The following is a 22,900-nucleotide window of genomic DNA, read 5'->3' as shown; positions in this document are numbered from 1 at the left end:
TCTGTCTCTCCCTCTCACTGTCTGTAACTCTACCTCTCAAATAAGTAAATAAAATCTTTTTTAAAAAATTCCCTTTTAATTGATATTCGTTATGTCAATGTACTCTATAGCATTCTGTTTCATTTTTTAGGTGCTGGTTATAACTCATTAAATACACAGTCTATAGTAGGTTACAATCAGGTATTTGAGAAACACTTTTGTAAGGGAATATTGTTTATTCTGCTACAACACTTCTTACACTCCGATATTCCTATAAAGTGGAGCTGGCAACTAGGCGAATTCAGCTTAGAACTTTTTCAGGCAATGAGAAATGTAAATAAATAGGAATCTATTTAAAATGTGGATTGCTTAGGTGCAGAAACATGTTTATGAACCATGGTTTTAGGCAATGGGGTTTCTTTCTTTCTTATGAGATAATTCTAAAAAATCACATTTATAGCTTTAAATGATTCTTTTTTTTTTTTTTTTTTTTTGACAGGCAGAGTGGATAGTGAGAGAGAGAGACAGAGAGAAAGGTCTTCCTTTTGCTGTCGGTTCACCCTCCAATGGCCGCCCTGGCAGGTGCGCTGCGGCCGGCGCACCGCATTGATCCGAAGCCAGGAGCCAGGTGCTTATCCTGTTCTCCCATGGGGTGCAGGGCCCAAACACTTGGGCCATCCTCCACTACACTCCTGGGCCACAGCAGAGAGCTGGCCTGGAAGAGGGGCAACCGGGACAGAATCTGGCGCCCTGACTGGGACTAGAACCCAGTGTGCCGGCACCGCAAGGCGGAGGATTAGCCTAGTGAGCCGCGGTGCTGGCCATGATTCATATTTTTGAAATAATGTTGTATGTATTAATGTATGCTTGCTACTTTGAGGATTTCTATGGACAATCCTATCTGTAAATTTTTGGAATATAAATTTTTTTAGAAAGTAAATAAAAATAACTTTTTAACTTATATACGTATTTGTCATGGAAATAGAATACCCATAACTCAAAGAAGTTTTATGTGCATTTTCATACATTACATATATTATTAATATTATTAATATATTACATATATTATTAAGCTTTATTCCTTAATTACATTACAGTGTATTACTCGCAGACTTAAATAGAAATGACTTCATTGATTTAAAGTTCTCCTATGTAGGATGATATCGCAAAGGGCATTTCTGTGTTTAGCAGGAGAGAGTATTTTCTTTTTTAAGGAAAGAGTCTTCAATTCCACTATGTTTATATATTATACTGGTCTTGAATTGGCATTTTAGTCTGTGGCCATGACTAGAGAATATTTCACTCTTAGCAAGGGTGGTAATTTCTACTTGCATTCTGGCATCGCCATCTGACTTATGTACTTGAATCCTTTGTCATCAGCTCTCCGTATGCAATGATTGGCAAAATCTAGTGACTTCCATGAATAAACCAAAGTCTTCATATTATCCAGGGACCTTAGGCTACCTAGTTTTTTAACCCTGATTTTGAAGGAAGTAATGAAGTTGAGTTGGCAGAGAAAAAATAGAATCTGCCGAAGTTCAGGTTAAAGAGCACTCAAAACATAAATGCAAGGGAAAGCAAATGTTAGGAAGTCATCATCCCATATAGAAGGCAATGTATGTCAATAACCTGCAGGAACTTGTATTCTGATAAGCTTTGTAAATGTCTCTTATTGGAATCTTTTCACCTTGTGGTACAACTGCTGCAATCACTGGCCACATTGTAAAGAAATAAATAATAACAGGCATATTCAACCTCTAAAGGTGTGGGTGTCCACCTGGCTCCAGACTGAATGAATGAGAAAGTTGACATGGAGATTGAAATGGAAGATGGGGGTACTTTGGTTAAAGTCAACTCTTCTCTTTTGTACTCTCCATCTCAACACTAATTAGCACCTCCTCCCCCTTACTAAGTACCCCACTGCTCAATACCCTCCCCAAACCTGGGATACCTCTTTCAAACAAAACAAGTAAATAAGCAAGCAAATCCACCCTACATCCTCGTACTTCTTTAAAAACATTTTCCTAAATGAAGGAGCCCTTCTGTGAGGACATGACTTTCCTCTAAGCTAGAGTGAACATATAATATGACATAGAAACCAGGACATTTTTAAAAACTAAAAGGGGGCACTATTAATAATTATGTCAGGATCACAGGTGTAAACTGGGACTGTTCTTGGCAGACCAGCTAGTAAGAGGTCATCCTACCTATAGTCCTCTCAAACACAGACTATTCATTTTCGTATGGTTCATTTTGCTCAGGGTTAGAATATGGGGTCAGTATCTTCCACACAATTTAAATGTATCTTAGAGCATTTACTTTTGTGCACAACCTCAGTTCCTCTAATAATCATTCTTTACAGCTGCCTCCTCACAACCGTTCCTCCCTGTTATTATTTATCAGCCTCCTGGGGACTCCTTCATTAACTTCTAGAGTGATGTTTGCCTTTACGCCTCAAGCACCACGTTGCCTAATTACTCTATCACTTTTCTGGTAATCCACCCCTTACTGGGCATGACTTCTTAACCTACCTTCTGGATCCTGGCACTTTGCTATGCATTAGAAATACTGTATTCTGTTTACAATTTTCTATTCCCTCTCTCTCTCTCTCACAAATTCTTCAACCTCATTAGGACCCCAAATCTGTATAATCCTTCTTCCTACCTGCCAATATCCTATCAGTATCCTTTATGTAGTTTACTCTGTGGTCCAATGCTTCCATTTATTTTTCTGAACTAAACTCAATGTCTTTGATTACATGTTTTTTTAGCTCCCCATTTGGTAAAATGAGGAAACCTGTTGAAGTGAAATGGATCTTCTGTATATAAAGATAATTGAAAATGAATCATGATGTGAATGGAAGAGGAGAGGGAGTGGGAGAGGGGAGGGTTGCGGGTGGTAGGGAAGTTATGGGGGAGGAAAAGCCATTGTAATCCGTAAGCTATACTTTGGAAATTTATATTCATTAAATAAAAGTTAAAAAAATAAAATAAAGGCCGGTGCCGTGGCTCAATATGCTAATCCTCCACCTGCGGCGCTGGCACACTGGGTTCTAGTCCTGGTCGGGGCGCCAGATTCTGTCCTGGTTGCTCCTCTCCCAGTCCAGCTCTCTGCTGTGGCCTGGGAGTGCAGTGGAAGATGGTGCAAGTCCTTGGGCCCTGCACCCGCATGGGAGACTAGGAAAGCACCTGGCTCCTGGCTTCGGATCAGCGCGGTGTGCCGGCTGCAGTGGCCATTGGAGGGTGAACCAACGGCAAATGAAGACCTTTCTCTCTGTCTCTCTCACTGTCCACTCTGCCTGTCAAAATAAAATAAAATAAAATGTTCACAGTGCATCAGTTCCATGATTTATTTAAGAATCAACTGGGCTGTAAGTTCAGCTGTAGCAACAGCACTGAGTATCCTGACTGTTTGTGGTCACCATCCTCAATTGAGTCTTCTACTGTTCTCCAATATTTCTATATCTTTTTTTAAAAGGTTTTATTTATTTATTTGAGAAGTAGAGTTACAGACAGTGAGAGGGAGAGACAGAGAGAAAGGTCTTGCATCTGCTGATTCACTCCCTAAATGGCTGCAATGGCCAGAGCTGGGCCATCCAAAGGCAGGAGCCAGGTGCTTTTTCTGGGTCTCCCATGTGGGTGCAGGAGCCCAAGGACTTGCACCATCTTCCACTGCTTTCCCAGGCCATAGCAGAGAGCTGGATCAGAAGAAGAGCAGCTGGGACTAGAACTGGAGCCCATATGGGATGCCAGCGCCACAAGTGGAAGATTAACCTACTAAGCCATAGAGCCGGCCCTTCTATATCTTTTTAGTTAGGCTCTCTCACATTCTTCTTAGCAACTATTTCAAGGTTGTTCACTCTTTCTAAACTTTTTTCCTTTTGCCCTTAGTAAATGACATTGATACTTTCTTCAAATCTTTCTCTAGTGTTCCATCAAGACTAAAAAATTTACCTGTATCTGTTCTCAGCCTTCTTCATAGCTGGCAGGTACAAAAGGCATGTCCTCATCTATCTGAAGTTAATCATGTCCCCTACACAATGGAATATATTTTCTTCCCTATCCCCTCAGAGACTTCACCAGTGCTTTATCATCAACCTTGTTATTGACCATTTCTCAACAGCACTGAAGCATGCTGAAATCTTACTTAAGAGACAAAACCAAGGAAAACTTCCCTCAATCCCACATCCTCCTCTCTGCTAGTTTCTACCTTTTCTTTTATGGTTAATCTTTTGAAATTATTGTCCACACTCACAGCTTGCATTCACTCCTTATTTTCTCCACACAACTCTAAATTGTCTTTTGCTGTCATCATGATTGACAGTATTTAATACTGTTAATCTCTCCTTTCTCCTTGTTAGATCTCTAATGGGCTCCAGTTAGACAGCCTACCTCAATAAAACAGCTGTGCTTCATCAGTCTCTGCAAATAGGATGGTTGATGCTGAATGATCCATTGAATTTCTAAAGCAGGCAAAAGACTGAGGACAGGTTATTCTTGAGGGTCAGGAGAAAACTCTGGCCAGATGACAAGGGACACTGCCAAATGATATTAACTTAGTGAGCTCCACTGTCCAAGGCCTGCCCATTAGCCTTGAAAGTTATAGAAATTCAAGTTCATATGTACACTACTGTATTGCTCTTAGAAAGCACAACTATAAATTCCTAAACTCATAAGAAATGGATGTTTAAAAACCCAGAAACATTATTTATTTATAAAGAAAACTATCAAACATATTCTCTCTGCATAGGAAAATCACATGGAAAATAAAATATCAGAAAGCTGCTGAGTTTAGAATCAGTCAAGGGATTTTTGTGTATGACAGACTGTCCAATGGCACCAGGCCTTACCTCTGCAGCATACACCTCCACATTAGGAATAAAGTCTGCAGATAATATTTCCAAAGACCTAGGAAGGTATAGCCTTTTGTCATCCATATTGGATTGTAAATATACATGATTCCTACTTAAATATGCAGCAGTCTAATATCTAGCAGTCATTCTCTAACATAAATATTTGGAAACTAAACACTTCTTAAAGAATATATTATGAACATACTTAACATTACGTTAATTTATTTGGTGGTTACTTCTTGATGTTCGGGGGAACTCTTCTAGATTAGGAAGATTACTTCTAACTAATCTTGGGCAAAGTTCCCCCAAAGCCCTTGATAAACTTCCCTCACCAATAGTGTCTTCGTTTACCAAACTAAAGCATTACTTCTTTTTGTGCCCATAAAAAGTCTGCTAACTGAGAGCAAATGTGCAACTTCCACACCTTTGCAAACTGGGATACAAAGGCCTAATTAAAATACTACAGTTATGGAGCCAGCTGTCAGTGCCAATCCCATGGGCTTGGTTCGTGCCCTGAGCTGCTCTACTTCTGATCCAGCTCCCTTCTAAAGAGCCTGGGAAAGTAGCCTAAGATGGTTCAATTTCCTGGGCCATTGCCACCCATGTGAAAGACCTGGTTCCTAGCTCTTGACATTGACCTGGCCTAGCTCTGGCCATTGTGGCCATTTGGGGAGTGAACCAGTGGGTGGAAGAGATCTCTTTCTCTCTCCCTCTCTCTCTGTAACTCAACCTTTCAAATAAAATAATAATAATAATAATAATAATAACTACAGTTACCCTTCTGTACTCCAAGTATTTATTATAATTGTAAATTAAAGGTGAGAGAAATAATCCTAGTCTCACAGGCTTAACTTAACAGACTCTAGCAAAAGGTTCAAACTGACTTTTATTATAAACTGAAGGCTGCTCTCCACTAGGAAGTAAATGTTTTCCAAGGATCTAAAATATCATTTAACAAGGCCATAACCATAAATGACAATGACATCAGAGAAAGCAATTATTTCATTCATTGCACACATGCACACATAGTTCCACAAAAGTGGGAGTACCAAATATACTTAGTGAATTGTAATTTTAACTTACATTCCAGTCTGTATATGATTGTCACTATTAATTGCTAATCAACTCTTCATAGGGTGGTTATCTTAAAATTCATTCTCAGTGGTCAACTAAATGTCAGATAGGTCACCCTTTTCACATGGATTAAGTATTGGGTAGAGGGGTCTATGCTGATACCACATTCAATTAATCTAAGAATACCTCAGACAATTAGTTTTAACAGATTGAACATTAGACAGTCTGTTACCCAAAGGTCTGGATTTAATTATACCAATACACCTAAAGATACTGGGTGATTTAGGAGACAGTATAGCTAGATGGTTATGAATATGTGCTTTCCCAAACTTAAAAACATGTGTTTGATACAGTCCAGCTCTATTACTCTGGGACCCAGAACAAGTTAATAAAGTCTCGAAGCCTCGGGCTGGTGCTAAGGCTTACTAGGCTATTCCTCCACCTGCGGCGCCGGCACCCCGGGTTCTAGTCCCAGTTGGGGCGCTGGTTCTGTCCCGGCTGCTCCTCTTCAAGTCCGGCTCTCTGCTGTGGCCTGGGAAGGCATTGGAGGATGGCCCAAGTGCTTGGGCCCTGCACCAGCATGGGAGACCAGGAGGAAGCACCTGGCTCCTAGCTTTGGATCAGCATAGCTCTGGCCGTGGTAGCCATTTGGGGGGTGAACCAATGGAAGAAAGACTTTTCTCTCTGTCTCTCTCTCTCACTGTCTAACTTTATATGTCAAGAAAAAAAAAGAAGAGAAAAGAAAAGAAAAATAAAGTGTCAAAGCCTCAACTTCTTCACATGAAAAATGGGCCCCTACACCCGTGTGGGAGACCTGGCTCCTGGCTTTGGATTGGCACAGCTCTGGCTGTTGTGGCCAACTGAGGAGTGAACCATCAGATGGAAGACCTCTCTCTCTGTCTGCCTCTCCTCTCTTTGTGTAACTCTTTCAAATAAACAAATAAATCTTTAAAAAGTGTGCATAATATCACTCTTAAAATGATAATGGGTGTTAAATGAAATAATGTGTATAATACATCTACCATGATGCTTGGCACAAAATAAATGCCTATAAAGATAATGAAGGCATATACTGCTTTTCTGGTCCTGGTGATACTCCTACTTCCTTGAAATCATGTATAAAATCAATCTAAAATGTTACAGATTCTGCATGTAGAGTTATTTCTCAATAATCATGCACTTAAAACACAGTCTTCTAATATAGGAGTTTCTGGAATATAGTTTATAGAACTTCTAGTAATAATCTACTATGCTGGACTTTCCCAAGTGTCTAGTACCTCACTGTGACGTCAAATTTTAAGTACCATTTTGAAGCTTGAACATATCTTCTTGAGGGAGAGATCCTTTATACATCACATCTTGAGACAGTTCAGAATGCCACACTAACTTCTATATTAAGGTAACCTTTTTCTAAACCACAGTCATGAGAATTGGAGGAGGTGACATTTGACTTTACTACCTGTAAATGACCTTTCTTTGACTCAATTCCCTTTTCCACAACATCTGCCCTTTTTCAGAGTTTCCAAACAAGAAAAGGTTCCCCAGACCTATTCCTGTATGGCTCTTAATTTCCCAGGTTATTACCACCATCTGAGGATTAAAAGGGGGGTGATGGAATCCCTGAATTCTTTTCTCTTTCTGTTGGTAATATAATCTTCTATTTCTTCAGCCTATGCAGGATTGTTTAAGCAAGTGCTTAGACTTTGCTATGCTGTGAAAGAATTTTGGTTTACAAAGAATTGAAGCTTGTCACAAACACTGGGCATGTACTTCCATGAGCTTTTCACAGGATTAAAAAGACAGGATCATACTGCTGTTGGCACTGGTTTAATTACCAAATGTTTTCCTTGAGATGCCACCTGTCATCACTCTGTTCTGGAGTATGGATCTATCTAGCAGAATCCAATCTTTGGTATTATGGATCTGTAGGCTTGTCTGCCTGTTTTTGCCTCCCAAGGAGTCAAACGATCATTTTTGGTTTTCCGTCTTATCCCCAGAAAAATAACTTTGCTATTAGTCTCTTGCATTTCATTGCTAAAGAATACTCTAGATTGTAGACAGTGTTCCTTATCCTGTACCTAAATTTATGCTCATTAGACGATGTCTTCTCCTCTTGTTGCTGTCCTCTATACTTAAGCATGTCTTCCCAAAGCTGAATACCCTTTCTCTTATTAACAAGTTACTGGGAATTCCAATAAATTCACTGTATTTTCTGTGTACTAAAATTTTCAGATTTCTTAGAAGAATGTTCTTCCCAGTCTTCTTTTAGACTTGGTTCACGAGCATTACTACTTTACCCAGCTCAAACTTCCTTCATTTTTACATTCACGGAACTTATTTCCAAAATGCATTTTTTTAAGATTTATTTTTATTTGTTTGAAAGATTGAGTTACAGAAAGAGGGAGAGATAGAGAGAGAGGTCTTCCAACTGCCAGTCACTCCCCAAATGGCCTCAATAGTCAGAACTGAGCTGACCAAAACCAGGAGCCAGGAGCTTCTTCTGGGTCTCCCACGTGGATGCAGGGGCCCAAGGACTTGGGCGATCCACCACTGCTTTCCCTGGTGCATTAGCAGGGAGCTGGATCAGAAGTGGAACAGCTGGGACTTGAACCAGCACCCATTTGGATGCTGGCACTGCAGACCTGGGCTTTAGCCTTCTGCACCACAGTGCTAGCCCTGCAAAATGCATTCTAAAACCATCCATGATGGATTTTAATGACGTCTTGAAAAAAATGTTTCATTTTTATTTAGAAAGTTTTCTGGTCTTTCCCCTCTTGATCTAAGTTGAACACCCCCAATTCTTATTTGGGATAGAGATAGGCTATCTTTTGCTTTACATCAAAATGTGCTCTCTCAAAGAAATCTGATATCATTCTATCAAAGTGTGAATTTAAATCATAATGTTACCTTTTTAGGAATATGGGTATCTGTACAAGAGCCTTATCTCTAATTGGAAAGTGACACTCTCAAGAATTGTTAAAAGAAACTAGTGTTCAAGGTGGATGGAATAAGACCCTTTCCATGTAGTACTTGCATGCCAGCTGGACAGAATCCAGACCGTCAATGTATTCTGGGAGGCAATGTTGGGAGGTATTAATATACCCTGGTTATGAACTGCATTTGGTATTTTACAATGTTTTCTTTGAAACTATGGTTCCACTTCTGGCTTCCTTGCTTCTTCATAGTGCCAATCTAGGTTGACAGAGACCATTGTTCCATATCTTGCTTAAAAAGAGAACACTACTTCAAAAAAAGAACACCTGGCAAAAATAAAACAAATGATCAGTTTTAAAACATTGTGCCTGTGTGTGTTGACAATCTTAACTTTTTCAGGTACTCAAGCTATTTTAGGGCACCTACTTTGGGTGATTACATTCTACATCTAGAATAATAGAACCATCCAAATATTTTTTTAAAAAAACATACTTTTCAAAAATTTCTTCCCTAGCTTTAGGAAAGAATTACAATTTTACAAATTTTCCCTCCCAATCTCTACTGAAAACAAAATCAAACTTTAAAATATGTAGTTAATTCTCTGAATAAGTAAAAATGAGATTTTTATCAAAATTCCTTTAAGGGGTACTTAGGGCTTTTAAATCTAAAACAGATAAAACAAACCATCCAAAGAAAACAAAACCAATACTCCATAATGAACTTTTAGCTATACTGCCTCGAAAAATTTTCTTTCAGTAATTGCACTTAATGATTCCAAAATTAAACTTGTTACATTCCATGGTGGTCCCCCTGGTTCACAGAGTGTCAGGGAGTAATATGAAACAACTTATGAAAGTGTGTCATAAACTGTATTTTATTTGAAATTAAAATGTGTATATATTTTAACCACTTTCACTGTATATATTTCTAAGTTTTTTTTTATAATACCCAGCAAAAAGTTCACATCCTTCATGTGGATCATAAACCAGAGCCGACTTGTTAAATATATTTGTAACATGACTCACAAGTCAAATTCATTTGGAATCATAATGTATCTGATAACCTATCCTTTTTGTTCCTTGAAAATAGTATAAAACATGGAAGGCGAGAGTGAGTGGGAGAGGGGAGGGTTGCAGGTGGGAGGGAAGTTATGGGAGGGGGAAGCCATTGTAATCCATAAGCTGTACATTGGAAATTTATATTCATTAAATAAAAGTTTAAAAAAAAATAAAAGATGCAAGGAAAAGAAAAAACATGGAAGCTAAGTGAATATGTGATTTCCTCAATATTCATTCATTCAGTATATATCCTTTTGAGTACAAATTTGTCCCAAACAAGCTCTGTGCAAATTCTGAGAAAAAAATGATTGGTAAGACAGACACAATCCTTGCCTTTAAGGCCATATTTTAGTTGGAAAGACAGATTTTAAAACTCAATACATAAGTAAAATATTTAACAATCATGTGAAGAAGGACATATGCAAAATACTCTGATAAGAGTTGGTAGTAGAAAGGAGGAAAGAGGAGTGTTTTTAGGACAGGACAAAAAGGACGAGAATCCGGGAATTTGAAAAGTGGTAAGGGCAGAGGGTGTTTTCTCCCTATGGTGTCACACCTCTCCCAAGTGAACAATAATTTTCCAACTGAACACAGTGGCCAAAGGATATAGAACTTCACTTCCCTAGTGGAACATTTTCATGTATACAATATATACTCTAAAACATTTATACAGTGTATTTACGGTAAAGGACAAAAATAAATGCACCCTCTAACCACTATCAAAATATTGTCAAGAGAAATTTTGAACAAAGCAAGTTACTATAGTTTACAGAATGGTTCCTTCCCACAAGTATATTTCATCCTGCATCTTACTGCCAGGACTATCTCCAAAGGCATGAAATAGAATCTCCAATCTCAGCATGTAAAACACTGTCTTCACTCTCCTAGATTCATTGGATGCAGATCTGCGAATGAGAAAGGGACCAGGGATGTTAAAAATCGGGAACTGTTGACCAAGATGGTCTGCTTCTCACAAGTGGGTGTGAGATCTTAGTCCTTCTACAATCTGGAATCCATCACTCTGTCCAGATCCATTGGTGGAGAGGGAGGGTGACCAATGTAGACTCTCTGAAGGTGCAGCCACTAGAGGGAGAAAGTGTGCCTCTGGAGTCTAGGGAGCCAATGGAAGTAAGTCAAGGAAAGGCTAGCCTTCAAGGGAGCTAAATTAAGCTCTAATTAGCCAGGGGTAGGGACTATATCAACTGCATATGGTAGCTTTGGGGAACCTGAGGATGAACCCTTAAGACTTCTCAAGGGATCCTCTTCCACCAAAGAATTAAATTGCTTAAAGAATCAAGATAGTTCATCTGTTCTCATTGAGGACCTCCATAACTTTGCAGATAAACACTTAGCCTTAGTTTTTAGGAGGGATTTTACCTTTTACAACGTAAGGAGATTTTACCTTTTACATATTAGGCATTTACATATTATGAATACCATTCCTATTTTCTGAGATAATTTAAGATGAAAATCTTACTCTATTGGAATACACAGAAAGATTAGTTAGCTCAGTCTTTGTCTTTCCCATAGAAGACTTTTAGGATAACTAGTTTTGTTTAGCTAATTGGCAGCTGGGTTTTAAAAAAACTTGCTTCACCAACATCACTCACAAAAACTGCAATTTTTCTTAAAATCATCAGAAAGTTGTTGGAAGCACGAGTCCAAATGATATCTCTTTGATGAAAATAGGTTAATCTTGTTTGCTGTGTGGTATGAACAATCATGTTCCATAATTAAAAAGAACTATCGGTAATACTCTTTAACACATAGTACAAAATAAACATTTAAAAGTAATTCATTATAAAACTTAAATATAGTCATACAAGATTTATGGTATTCATTATTTAGCATATATCAATGTGAATGAATTCATTTCCCAAGCCAAAAAAGAAAAAAAAAAAATGTAAAATTTCCCAGACATAGGGAGTGGTGCTTAAGATATAATTGATTATTTTATTTTCAATGTTTCATTTCTCTTTCCTCAGCAGATCAAAAAAAAAAAAAAAAACCCTCAGCAACTATTTCTGGGATTCTTGAAAGGAGTAGGAGGAGTACGGTGCCTGCTCCTACTCTTTCAGCATTGATTTTCCTCACAATCTGTGATATGGTTTCTCAGAAATGCTGTTTGGCAGTCCTGATAATTTCATGTGTTTTCAAACTTAAGCCACCCAGACTACACAGTTCAGTATTTTCAGCTCCTTTCATTTTCCTGTTCCCTTTAATTATAGAAGTCTCTATTCCCTCTCTTTTTTTTTTTTTTTTTCTCTCGCAAATGTGGTCAAGAAAGATACTAAACGCTACTATTTGTAGAAAGAATCTGCGCGTGTTTTCCTGAGGACGACAGCACAGGTTCTTCGCCAGCCGGGCAGCCGTGAGGGACGCTGCTGGTGGGCGCTCGGGCAGGTCCGTCCCAACTTTCCGGACCCTCAGCGCGCCCCGACTCGGGTGGATGTGGCATGTGCCCGGGAGGGGGAAAAGCAAGTAAACACTCTAATTTTAAACTTGCACTGTGAAGCACTTTCCAAATAGTAGTAGACCTGAATTTCCTTCTCGGCCCATTCCCGAGGGCCCCCGACCTCGGCTTCGCGTCCCGCCCGGGTGCCCCGGGGGCTGACCCCGCACGGCCGAGCGGCTCGCGGAGCCCCGCCGGGCGGGCGGCCGGGTGGGCGGCCGGGTGCACGCGCTCGCCCGGCCTCGGGCCAGGACGCCGAGCCCCGCGCTCCGCGCCGGGCGCCTGGCTCGCCGCCCCGCTCCCTGCGCGCCGCCTCGCCACCACAGCCCAGTTTGAAAGAAAACTTCACGCGGCCGAAATGAACCTCGCCTCGCCGCCGCAATCCTTCCTCCCCGGCCGGCAGCAAACGTGAGATTTATGAGGAGCGCGGCGGGAGGAGCGGGTGGAGGCGGCCGCGGCGCCCTCGGGAGCGGGTTACCTGCCTCCCCCTACCCCGCCGCCGCCGTAGCCAGGGGTGGGCTGGGGGGGCGGGGCCGCCGGGCGGGGGCGCCGCGGCCGGGCACGCGGGTGGGCGCGAGGGAGTGCGCGCGTCGCGCGGGGCCGCCGGGCAGCACTTGTCCTGTAATCGATTGCCGAGCGCGCCGAGCGGCCGAGCGCGCAGACACGCGCACACGCGCCCGCTCGCGCGCGCACCACACACACACACAGACACACACACACGCACTGGCGCTCAGTTCCCGTACGCCCCCCCCCCCACGCCGTACACACACACACACACACACACACACGCGGCGCGCGCACGCTCGCCCGCTCGCTCGCGCCCCGGGCCCCGCCACCCGCCGCCGCCGCCGCCAGCCCGCCCTCCGCCCGCGGGCGTCTGCGCGAGCCCGGCCGGCGGGGGAGATGTGCTCGGGCTGCGCCGGATCGGTTTCTCGGGGTTTGACCAGCTGTCCCGGGCTAACCCTGCTCCTCGCTGAAGATGGAGGAAGTAAAAACAGGATTACCCTTAGCTACAGATCCACTGCCTTAGTTTCCACCACCAACTGCAGTGCACAAACACACGTTAGTCACAGGAAAGAAAGAAAGAGAGGACACACTAACAGTAAACACAAACAAAAGGGTGATGGGATTGTTTTACTGCATGCACTGCTGAGGTAAATCTCCGCTTGGCTTTTGCGTGGTGAAGAGCAGCTCTTGTTTTATTTGTCTTCGGATTCATAGATTCTATATAAATATGTGTATGGTTTGCAAGGCGGGGGGTGGGAGTGCTTTCAAAGTTAAGTGTGGTTATGTAGCATCTCGTTTTGCACTGTGATGTGATCAAATGACTTGTTGCTGTTAACCAGTGATAATAATAGGGGTCTTTTTTTTTTATTTTATTTTTTCCTCTGGGAGGGAATGGATTGTGGTTACGATTAGGGCAATGATTTTTTTTGTAAAGGACGCTCAGGGAATCGGGTCGAAGATGATGTCCTCTGCCTTCATGTCTCGCCCCGTTTTTTTTTTTTTTTTTGTAGTCTGTTTCTGGGATGGTAATGGATTAATCAGTTCTCATCTCAGTAGCTGTCATGGATTTGGACTTGTTTTGCTTTGTTTTAACTTGAATTCCAAGAAGGAAGATTGGGTAGCCTGGAATAAATTGCAGCTGTCCAGATAGAAGGTAAAATCCAGATCCTGTTGGAATTAAGGGGGAAAAAAACCTGGTATGACACATGTGAAAAGGCTGCAGTTAAATCACTTTGACAGGTTCTGGTATGGGCGAAAGAGATGGAATTAAGATTATTTTTTTTCCTTTTTTTTTTTTTTTCTTTTGCCAAAGGCCAAAACCAGTCCTGTGAAGTTGGCCTAGGTTCCTTGCTGGTTCTGCCTGACTGTCCCTTCTCTCTTACCACCCCCCCCCCCCCTTCCTTTCAGTTTTCTTGTCTTAGCTTTTGGTCGATTCTTAAGGAACCGGTGGATCAAGTTTTTCTCTTCTTGTTAATCGCATTGCTGTAGCACTGACTGACCTCTCTCTCTCTCTTTCTCTCTCTCTCTCTCTTTTTTTCCTCTTTCCTGAAAGTACGTGGTGCCATTCCTGAGTGACTTTTCCTACTAGACCATCCCAAAGGGACAAGGGGGAGGGGTAGAAGGAGGAGGAGGAGGAGAAGGAGGAGGAGGAGGAGGAGGAGAAGGGGGGTGTTCCTTCTCTCTCATTTCTTGGTTTTGTTTATCAGCCGATCTGTTTGCTGGATTTGGGCTTGGAATGACCCACCTGTAAAGTGCTTTTCCTTCCTCCTCGCCTTGAACTCTGCAGGGGGCTTGGCTTGGAGGGGGCAAGGGAGGGAAAGAGAGAAGGGGGAAACACAAAAAACTTCTTTCTTTCTCTCTCCGTTTATCTTCAGCCCGACATTGTCACCTCCTCTTTGAGGGGTTAGAAGAAGCTGAGATCTCCCGACAGAGCTGGAAATGGTGATGAATCTTTTTTAATCAAAGGACAATTTCTTTTGTATGTACATTTCGTTTCTCTTTCTCCTTTTTCTTTCTTTCCTTATCTGAGGGTTAATAACCATTTCATTGATGGGGCAGACTTCTTTCGCTTCTCTTTGACGTGTCTTTCTGTTTGATATGTGTGTGTTAAATGTGTACATTTTTAAAGAGATAAACTCATTTGTAAAATATCCGAAGAAACTGCTCCCCTTTTAAACTTTACGGATCCCTTTCTTTAAAGCCTTATGTAATCATAATTTGAAAGAATTTGATAACAGTACAGCAGGTTGAAATTTAAGTGCAATGTAGTGGCTGAGTTGGGAATTTGATCTGATTATTCCATAAAGAAAGAAAGAAAAGTTTTTTTTTTTTTTTGGGGGGGGGGTGTTGGGAGGGTGGTGGTGAAGAAGGGGAGGGGAGGGAGAAGGGAAGTGGTTTTGGAGACAAGAAGTGAAGCTGCCTGTTTTCCAGTAAGTAATGGAGAAATTCCAGGAGCCAGGGCTAAATATACTTGGCGATCAATACAGAAATGGCTCATTGTGAATAATTTAGCTGCTGGTGCAGTGAGAGTTTTGAAACTAAAGGCAAAAAGGACCAGGGCCAGTGGAAAATAAAATAAGTAAAAATCTCCTCAAGACTTGTCAATTCCCAAACTTTTTGATTCAAACGATAGTTATGATTATTGATCTTTTCATGATGTGAATCAAAGCTAGGGGGTGTCATCGCATACAATGTACTCTTGTTTCAGAGGACTAAGTTCTGTTTTGTGTCACTGGTGCATGAAAATATTCCCCAAACTTTTTTTAAAAAAATGATTCCCTCCTGCACAGCCAGAAGTTTATGGAATTTTCAAATTCAGAATGCATTAAGTAGGCTTGGCATTTGTATCCAACCATGGTCTGGCAGGAAATTAAGGTTACATTGAACAGGTGCTTACACAGAACTTGGGGTAGGCTAAAATGTCAATACAAGTCAGGGAGTCGTTGGCCAACGGCTGCACAAGTCTTAGAGACACAGTTGGGCACTAAGTTTTTTTGTTTTGTTTTGTTTTGTTTTTATGTTTGTTTGTCCTCCCCTCCCTATTAGAACATGATGAACCAACTTGCAACAATTGTGAATAGAGCTATCTGTACACTGGGGAAGTCCTCAAACTGCAGCGTGATTGTGGGAAGTAGTAAATGGTAAAATACTTAAATCCCAGTTAAAGTTGGCGATGTGAGGTGTAGACCCTCTCCCCATTTTTTTCTTTCAGCAACATAAATTTTGATTAAGACAGTCATTCCTTTCTTGTTACAGCCCATCTCACCGCACACTTATCTGTCCTATCCTATCTCCAGCAGGAATCAGATCATTTGCAGAAAGAGTTCAGTGACTTGCAAATGAGCACATACAGTACACTGTAGTATGTTTCTTGGGCACAGGTTGCAGCAGCAACATGGACTAACTGGAGCTTCAAATAAGTTAAGAATTTAATGGCAGATACTGAAAGGAATCATTGTGCTAAGGGTATAATCTTTTATTTTGTAGCACTGCACTTTGACTATGGAAACAGAGGCTATTGATGGCTATATAACATGTAAGTATTTTCCCGTATTTGTTATTGGTAATAAAGTTACCTTATTATTACCTATGTATTACTTGCTGAGTTACAAGATTTTATTGAGAATTCTGTCCTTTTTTCTGTTCACAATGTCACCTTTAAATGTGTCTCAGTAAATAATAGCATAAAGGAGAAATAAGGAAATCTAGAAATATACTTACTATTTACTAAGTTAAGGATAGTGTTTGTCAGTAGTAGTTTAGCAGATCAAGACTATCCTGCTTGATTTTTTTCATCTATTGTAAATTTAGACTAGTCAAGTTGCATATATAAATATATATATATATATATATATATTAGTATGGCGTGTACTAAATAATTGCTACTCAGTAGGCTAATTTTTCAAAACACAATGTGAAAGAAAAGCATCTTCCTTAAGTTTATATTTTATTAGCCAACTCTGTTTTCATACTGATAGCCAGTGTTTTGGGAAATGCTCATTAAAAATACTGTATGCTTAATAATTCAATTAGGTGTTTAAAAAAGCCTACTTTTTTTCCAACTAAAAGACACTTTAGAAATCACCTACCTCATTTCCCCTTATTTTACACGTAAGAGTATTGTGATAATAAACTTTTGTTAATTTTTTTATTGCAGCCTGATTGTGGTTCTTTGTCATTTCATTCATTTATTGTGTATTTCTAAATGATATTTCCTTATAGTTTCTTTTTAAAGGGAAATGTATTGCTTAAAATCACAAGAGTTAAGCTTGCCACTGTGTATATGAAACAGTGTTAGTAATTAGACTTTGTGTGAGAATGAATAGAGACCAAAAGCTTTTATTTTGTGGAAGCAGGTGACAATGAGCTTTCACCTGAAAGGGAGCACTCCAATATGGCAATTGACCTCACCTCAAGCACACCCAATGGACAGCATGCCTCACCAAGTCACATGACAAGCAGTAAGTCTTCATTTTATGATTTTTTTTTTCTATTTCTCGCGCAACAGACTTGAATTTGTTAGGTTTGTATTCTCTCACATTGTGGTAGAGCTACTGCTATAGATTTTGCTAAGAAAGAACAACACAGATTTATTCCTGTTCATTCTGATATCATAAAACATGAGCCTGCTTACTAGTTTGAACTATCCCAAGGTGGCATTTGGGAGCTGGTGCTTACCTGTACCAGGTAAGAAATGTTAGGATTTGTTGATTATCGTTTTGTCTTGCCAGGTTTATGACTGGATTTGTTGTTGTTGTTGTTGGCTAAAAATATATGGAAACCGTCACTTCCAAGGGACTCTTTGCAGTAAAAAAAAAATTAAATAATTTTATGCTATCTTGTATAAAGCTAAACAATCAGTTGTAGTAATGCAGTGTTACTTAGTTTAAAAAAGAGTGAAGGTTTCTCCTCCAAAGCATTGGAAGTGAAGTGTAATTGAAATTTATGAAACTCATTTATATCCGTTTCTCTAAGAAACTCGAAAGCATTTTGTTTTAGATTGTCTAGAGAATGAGAAAATTTGGAAGGATGTTTTGAGCTTGGGATAATAGTTTGGCTACTGTTTTTATAAAGAGTCTTTCAATGATGTAGTCTACAGTGTTTTGTATAAAAAACAACTTACATGCTGTCATTGACAGAAGACAAAATAGTTTCATGTTTAAGGATATTGTTTTAATTACAGTGTTTCAGTTTAGTTATCAAATACAAGTACTCTATTACTCTAATCAAAAGTTAATTGAAATATTGTTTTCCCTTATACTTTTGATGTGTGTTATATCCCTATATAGAAAGGACATCTGTATAATAAAATTTACAAGTTTTCTATTTGGGTAATATATGAAGGAAAGGCATTTCCCTTAAAATTAGTCACCTACTTAATTTCCCCTTAAAGTCCCCTACTTAATTATGAGAATATTCTTAAGTTAATTTTGATAATCTGGGGAGAATAACTTTCCCTTTCTCAGTCCCTCTTACAGCCTTGAAAAGTTAAGGTTAATATAAAGCTACAAGCTTTGTGATTAGTTGACTGCTAGATCTAGGCAATGGTATATAGATTACTATTGAATACATCCTGCACTTCATTAACTTTAAGTGATTTTAGCTACTGACGTGAAATTAGGGTTGAACTATTTTAATTAATTTACTTAAAAGTTTTGTTTCTTTTTATTAATGAGGAGAAGTTCCTAAGAAATCAAGTAGTCTTGAAGTTCTTTTATCATTTAGAAAGAGGAAGTGAATAAAGTTAGTGAGTGACTGTACACTAAATTATAGTGGTAATCTCTTATAATGGAAATTGTAGCACTAATTTACTTCTTTGCTAGTTAATTTGATAAAAGTTATATTACTATTGCAATGCAGGCAATAGAACGTTTACATTTTAGCATTTAGCGTTCTTTGATAGGGTATATTTTTATTTTTCAGACAACTTTTACACATAATTTTCCAAAGGTAAAGACAGACTTTTGTACAGTTTCTGTTAGTTAATTATTTAGCTGTTAGCTTTAGAAACACTGAATATATGTGGTAGAGGGTAACTGTTAATCAGAAACTTGGCTGTCATCCCCTACCCAACAGAATATCAGGAGGAAAATGCTATTTAATTGGTTAATTGGCTCCTTTATTTGTGATTTTTTTTCTTGACTTTTGCAAATACTCGCTTCAAACGAGCAGTTCACTCATCTTTAATTTAACAGTGCAGAGTATAAGCATGGTTAATTTGAACAAATAAGAACTGTGCTTTTGAAGTCTGAGCTTTTCTCACCCAACAACAGTAAACTTATGTTTGGTAAAGAGCTTTTTGTGTTTTGTTTTGTTTTGTTTAACTTACTGGCCTGTGGCAATTCCATGTTAGTACAGCTTTTGGCTAAGCAGCATGTGTTTTCAGGTTCTTTTCCAAAGAGTTGCAGGTTAAATATTTTGGCTGTCGCTTCAGAGTTGTCTGTTGCATCCTTTATGTAGCCTCTGTTTACAGTATCTAGGTTACCCACTTAGGTGTTAGATGGAGAAGATACCCATTTTTCCTCTCTGTGAGATCTAGGAGAATATCAGCATTTTAGATTGCCAAAGCAAATAGAGGCAGAGAGGAACTCTTGTCTGTTAATTAGAACAGAGACCCAGAATTGGTCACTCAGCTGTTTTTCTGTCACTTGGAATAATTTTTATGTGTATGTGTGGCCTGTCAAATCACTTGTGTTTGAGATCACTGGGTTCCCCTAACCCTTTACTTGCACTGTTGACTTTGTAAATGAAAATAATCTATTTGTTTCCTGCATTTAAAAAGTATCTTCAAATGTACCTCCTGGAGGGCTGATGCTTGTAAAAACAGAATGACAATTTTGGTTGAAAATATTAAAGCCAAAAGTAAATGTGAAAACCTTTATGATACGATACTCTCTAGTGGTGGGAAGGAGAGGACAAGAGTATGTGTGTAAGTGGGGAAGTTATTTTTAAACAGTGTGGCAAAATAAATAAAACTTGACTTTTATAAAGTAAAAATCATCAAGTACCAATAAGGTGTGATAGCCCGTATATTTTGGCTTTCGGAAAGTGGTATTACTTTAAGGTCCTGGTGGTTGTTTTGGTTATTTGGTGACTGTTGTAAGATGAAGGGTGTCTGTACAACTTGCTGCCAGCTATTGTATAAAAAAACCATGACAGCAGCTATCATTATTTGACAGCACTAGAATAGAGAACCAGGGACTTGGGAGAGAACTAAAAAATGTTATAATGCCTGACAGTTTGGGGTTTTAAAATTCAACACAGAAAATCACCATAAAATGAACTAAGAGATATTAGTGATCCCAACAATTTATAATGACTGCTTCCTATTTTTTTAGAATGAATCTTCATAGAGAAGGTTAGACTTGTTCTTCTGGAATAAGGATCTCTTTGATAAGAAGATGGGCATTGTTGGCTGAGATCATTAGTGTACATATTGAGTCTGCTGACAATCTTCGGTGTCAGGGATGACAGTATGCGCCTTGATGGCTACTGGAAATGCACAGTGTTAAGTGATTTTAAAAATAGAATCTGGACGTTAAGAATCTGAGATAGGAAACTCAGAGAGAAGACTGTAAAATAATAATCCATATTGTATTTTGGCCCATCAGATGAAATTTACTTGTGAGTCCTTCTGTTTCTGGGTTATTGTGTTTCCTTTTCTGCATAGTTGTTTCAGTGTTGGTTTCAAACAGTTCTACGTCTGCAGCTGACTATGTTGAAAATTTTTAAGGTTCCTAAACTTGAGGCTAATCTTGTATTTCTTATCTTCTCCTTTTATAATGCCAGTAAGTCAATCTTTGCAGGTAGTAATTAAATGATATGAAAATGTTCATGCATCATGCCACAAAATTTGTTTCTATTACTTTAAAACTTTTATGTGGATCAACTGTGCAGTCAGTTTGATGGCCAGGTGGCATGTATGGAATTGGAGGAAGGAGTAAGTCTAGTTTTACAAGGCTCTGACCAATAATCACGTCGGGGAATCTAGTTTATTACTTTCAGAGAGCTTCATATTCACTTTTTCTTAGCTGGTTGTCATTTTTAGAATCTAGTGAAGAAGGAGGATATTTTGGTTTCTTTTTTTTTTTTTTTAAAGAAAATTGAGTCTTAAAGAAATCCATTGACATATTAGATCACAGAGCAGAGCAAAGAAGTTAACAAGATTGAGACATAAAACCTTGATACTACGTTGAGGTTTGTTAGATGATTGGTGTCTCTACAGCACCATCATCTCAGTGTGACCGCCATTTCTCAGACTGACCCATGTTTTAGTAACAAAAACAGTATTACAGGAATAAAAGAGAATTATTATGAGGGTGGAGCAATATCAGATAATCCTGTCAAGCAGGTGCTCTAATGTGCTTTTTCAAATATAGCTTATATTATGGGACTCACCGTAATTCTGAGCTGTCTTCCATGGCTTAGTTGGCCGTCACCCTTGGTTGGATTTCCAGAAGACACACCCTAATATAACACCAGATGGCCTTGATGTAAAATCTTGCTCCGTTTTGAATCATGGTAGTTATGTTTGTGTATATACCTGAAGTACTGTGCATTTAGTTCTTACTTGTTAGAAAAATTTCTTTTTAAAAAAGGTCTGATTTGATTTCTTTATAGCTATCAGAAGTAGTGAGTGTCAAGACTGTCTAGCAAAGGAAAAACAAGGAAACTAAAAGGGAGTATATACTCATACGTAATCAACAGCAAAGGTGCTGTATTGTTTTCTTTGCAACTCTGCCCTAGTCCCACTGTCCCATGTATTTAAGCCACTTACAAGTGAGAATTAAGGTTTACAATTGAAAATCTAGCCAATAAAATAAATCCTTGACTACCTCTATAGTTGTCCAAATTTGTGTTTCCTGCTGGATTTTTTTTTTTTAAATGTAATATGATTGATTAGATTCTATTGAAGTCTTCCATTAAGCCATAGTGAATTAAGGTCTCTAGCTCCCGTGCTCTTTCCTAACTTTTCATATATTGATAATTTTGAATATTGATATATGATGATTGTAAGATGGCTTGGGACAGAGTCCAAAAATGAGACAGGATATGTTGTTTTTCTTTACTTCTTTCCTTTATATCTGTTTATATAAAATGAATTTATTGATCTATTTCTATTTTCCTTTCATGAATTGAGACGCAGAATATCTCTGTGTTAGGTAAGGTGTTTTTAGGAACTCTTTCCTGTACTGTTGATGTTGTAGGAGCATGCTTTATTGAGTATACATACGGTGCTCAATACCATGCTAGACTAGACTTTCCATATTACTCCTTTACATAAAAACTCAGTGGGATAGATGAGCACTTTATTTTATTATCAAGAAAAAAAAGAGAGAGAGAGAGAGAGAGTGAGAGTTGGAAGGGGCTTTGGAGTTGTAGCAGCCTGTGTTGAAATTCCTGTGCTGCCACTAACTTCCTGTGTGGTCTTAAGCATTTTACTGAAAGCTTTGAGCCTCACTTTCCTTATCTGTAGAATGGGAGTAAGCAGTTCATACCACACTGCACAGTTGTATGAATTTAAATGAGGGAATGTCTGTAAACGCTAGCACAACTCCTGGCAGATGTTGAGACCCAATAAATAATCACTGCTGCTATTACTCAGAGCCGTCAAGGTCAAGTTACTTTTTCATGGATCCATGACTCATAAAATAAAGGGTTTTTTCAGATTCAGATCTTTTTAAAATCTGTGTCTTTTGGTTTTACCTCTTTACTACATCGGTCCATGGAACACAACCGGAGGTTTCTGGTAATTTAGGGTTAAATTCTTAAGAAAATTATCCTCTGGGGCTGGCCCTGTGGCTTAGTAGGCTAACCCTCTGCCTACAGCGCCTGCATCCCATATAGGTGCCTGTTCGAGAGTCCCGGCGGCTCCACTTCTGACCTAGCTCCCTGCTGATAGCCTGCTAAAGCAGTGGAAGATGGCCCAAGTGCTTGGGCCCCTGCACCCATGTGGGAGACCTGGAAGAAGCTCCTGGCTTTGGATAGGCCAAGCTCCGGCTGTTGTGGCCATTTGGGGAGTAAACCAGCAGATGGAAGACCTTT

The 22,900-nt window shown here is 39.4% G+C and overlaps 1 protein-coding gene across 15 annotated transcripts in view; it reads left to right on the top strand.

Annotated features, from left to right (window-relative positions):
* The first annotated feature begins 12,665 nt into the window (after positions 1 to 12,665).
* IKZF2 (IKAROS family zinc finger 2) overlaps positions 12,666 to 22,900 on the top strand; it is a 169,919-nt gene continuing 159,684 nt past the window's right edge. For 2 of the 15 annotated variants that reach the window (XM_062191182.1, XM_062191098.1), the window contains exons 1-3: positions 14,613 to 14,797; positions 16,343 to 16,391; positions 17,212 to 17,316. In XM_062191182.1, the coding sequence (XP_062047166.1) occupies positions 14,795 to 14,797; positions 16,343 to 16,391; positions 17,212 to 17,316 (157 nt within the window). In that variant the 5' untranslated portion in view covers positions 14,613 to 14,794. The other 13 variants (XM_062191060.1, XM_062191070.1, XM_062191116.1 and 10 more) reach the window with 13 other exon arrangements.

Source organism: Lepus europaeus, chromosome 1 (genome assembly GCF_033115175.1).
Source record: "Lepus europaeus isolate LE1 chromosome 1, mLepTim1.pri, whole genome shotgun sequence".
Taxonomy (NCBI): domain Eukaryota; kingdom Metazoa; phylum Chordata; class Mammalia; order Lagomorpha; family Leporidae; genus Lepus; species Lepus europaeus.
The sequence above is the reverse complement of the archived record's forward strand: the minus strand, read 5'-3'. Positions and strand labels throughout refer to the sequence as shown.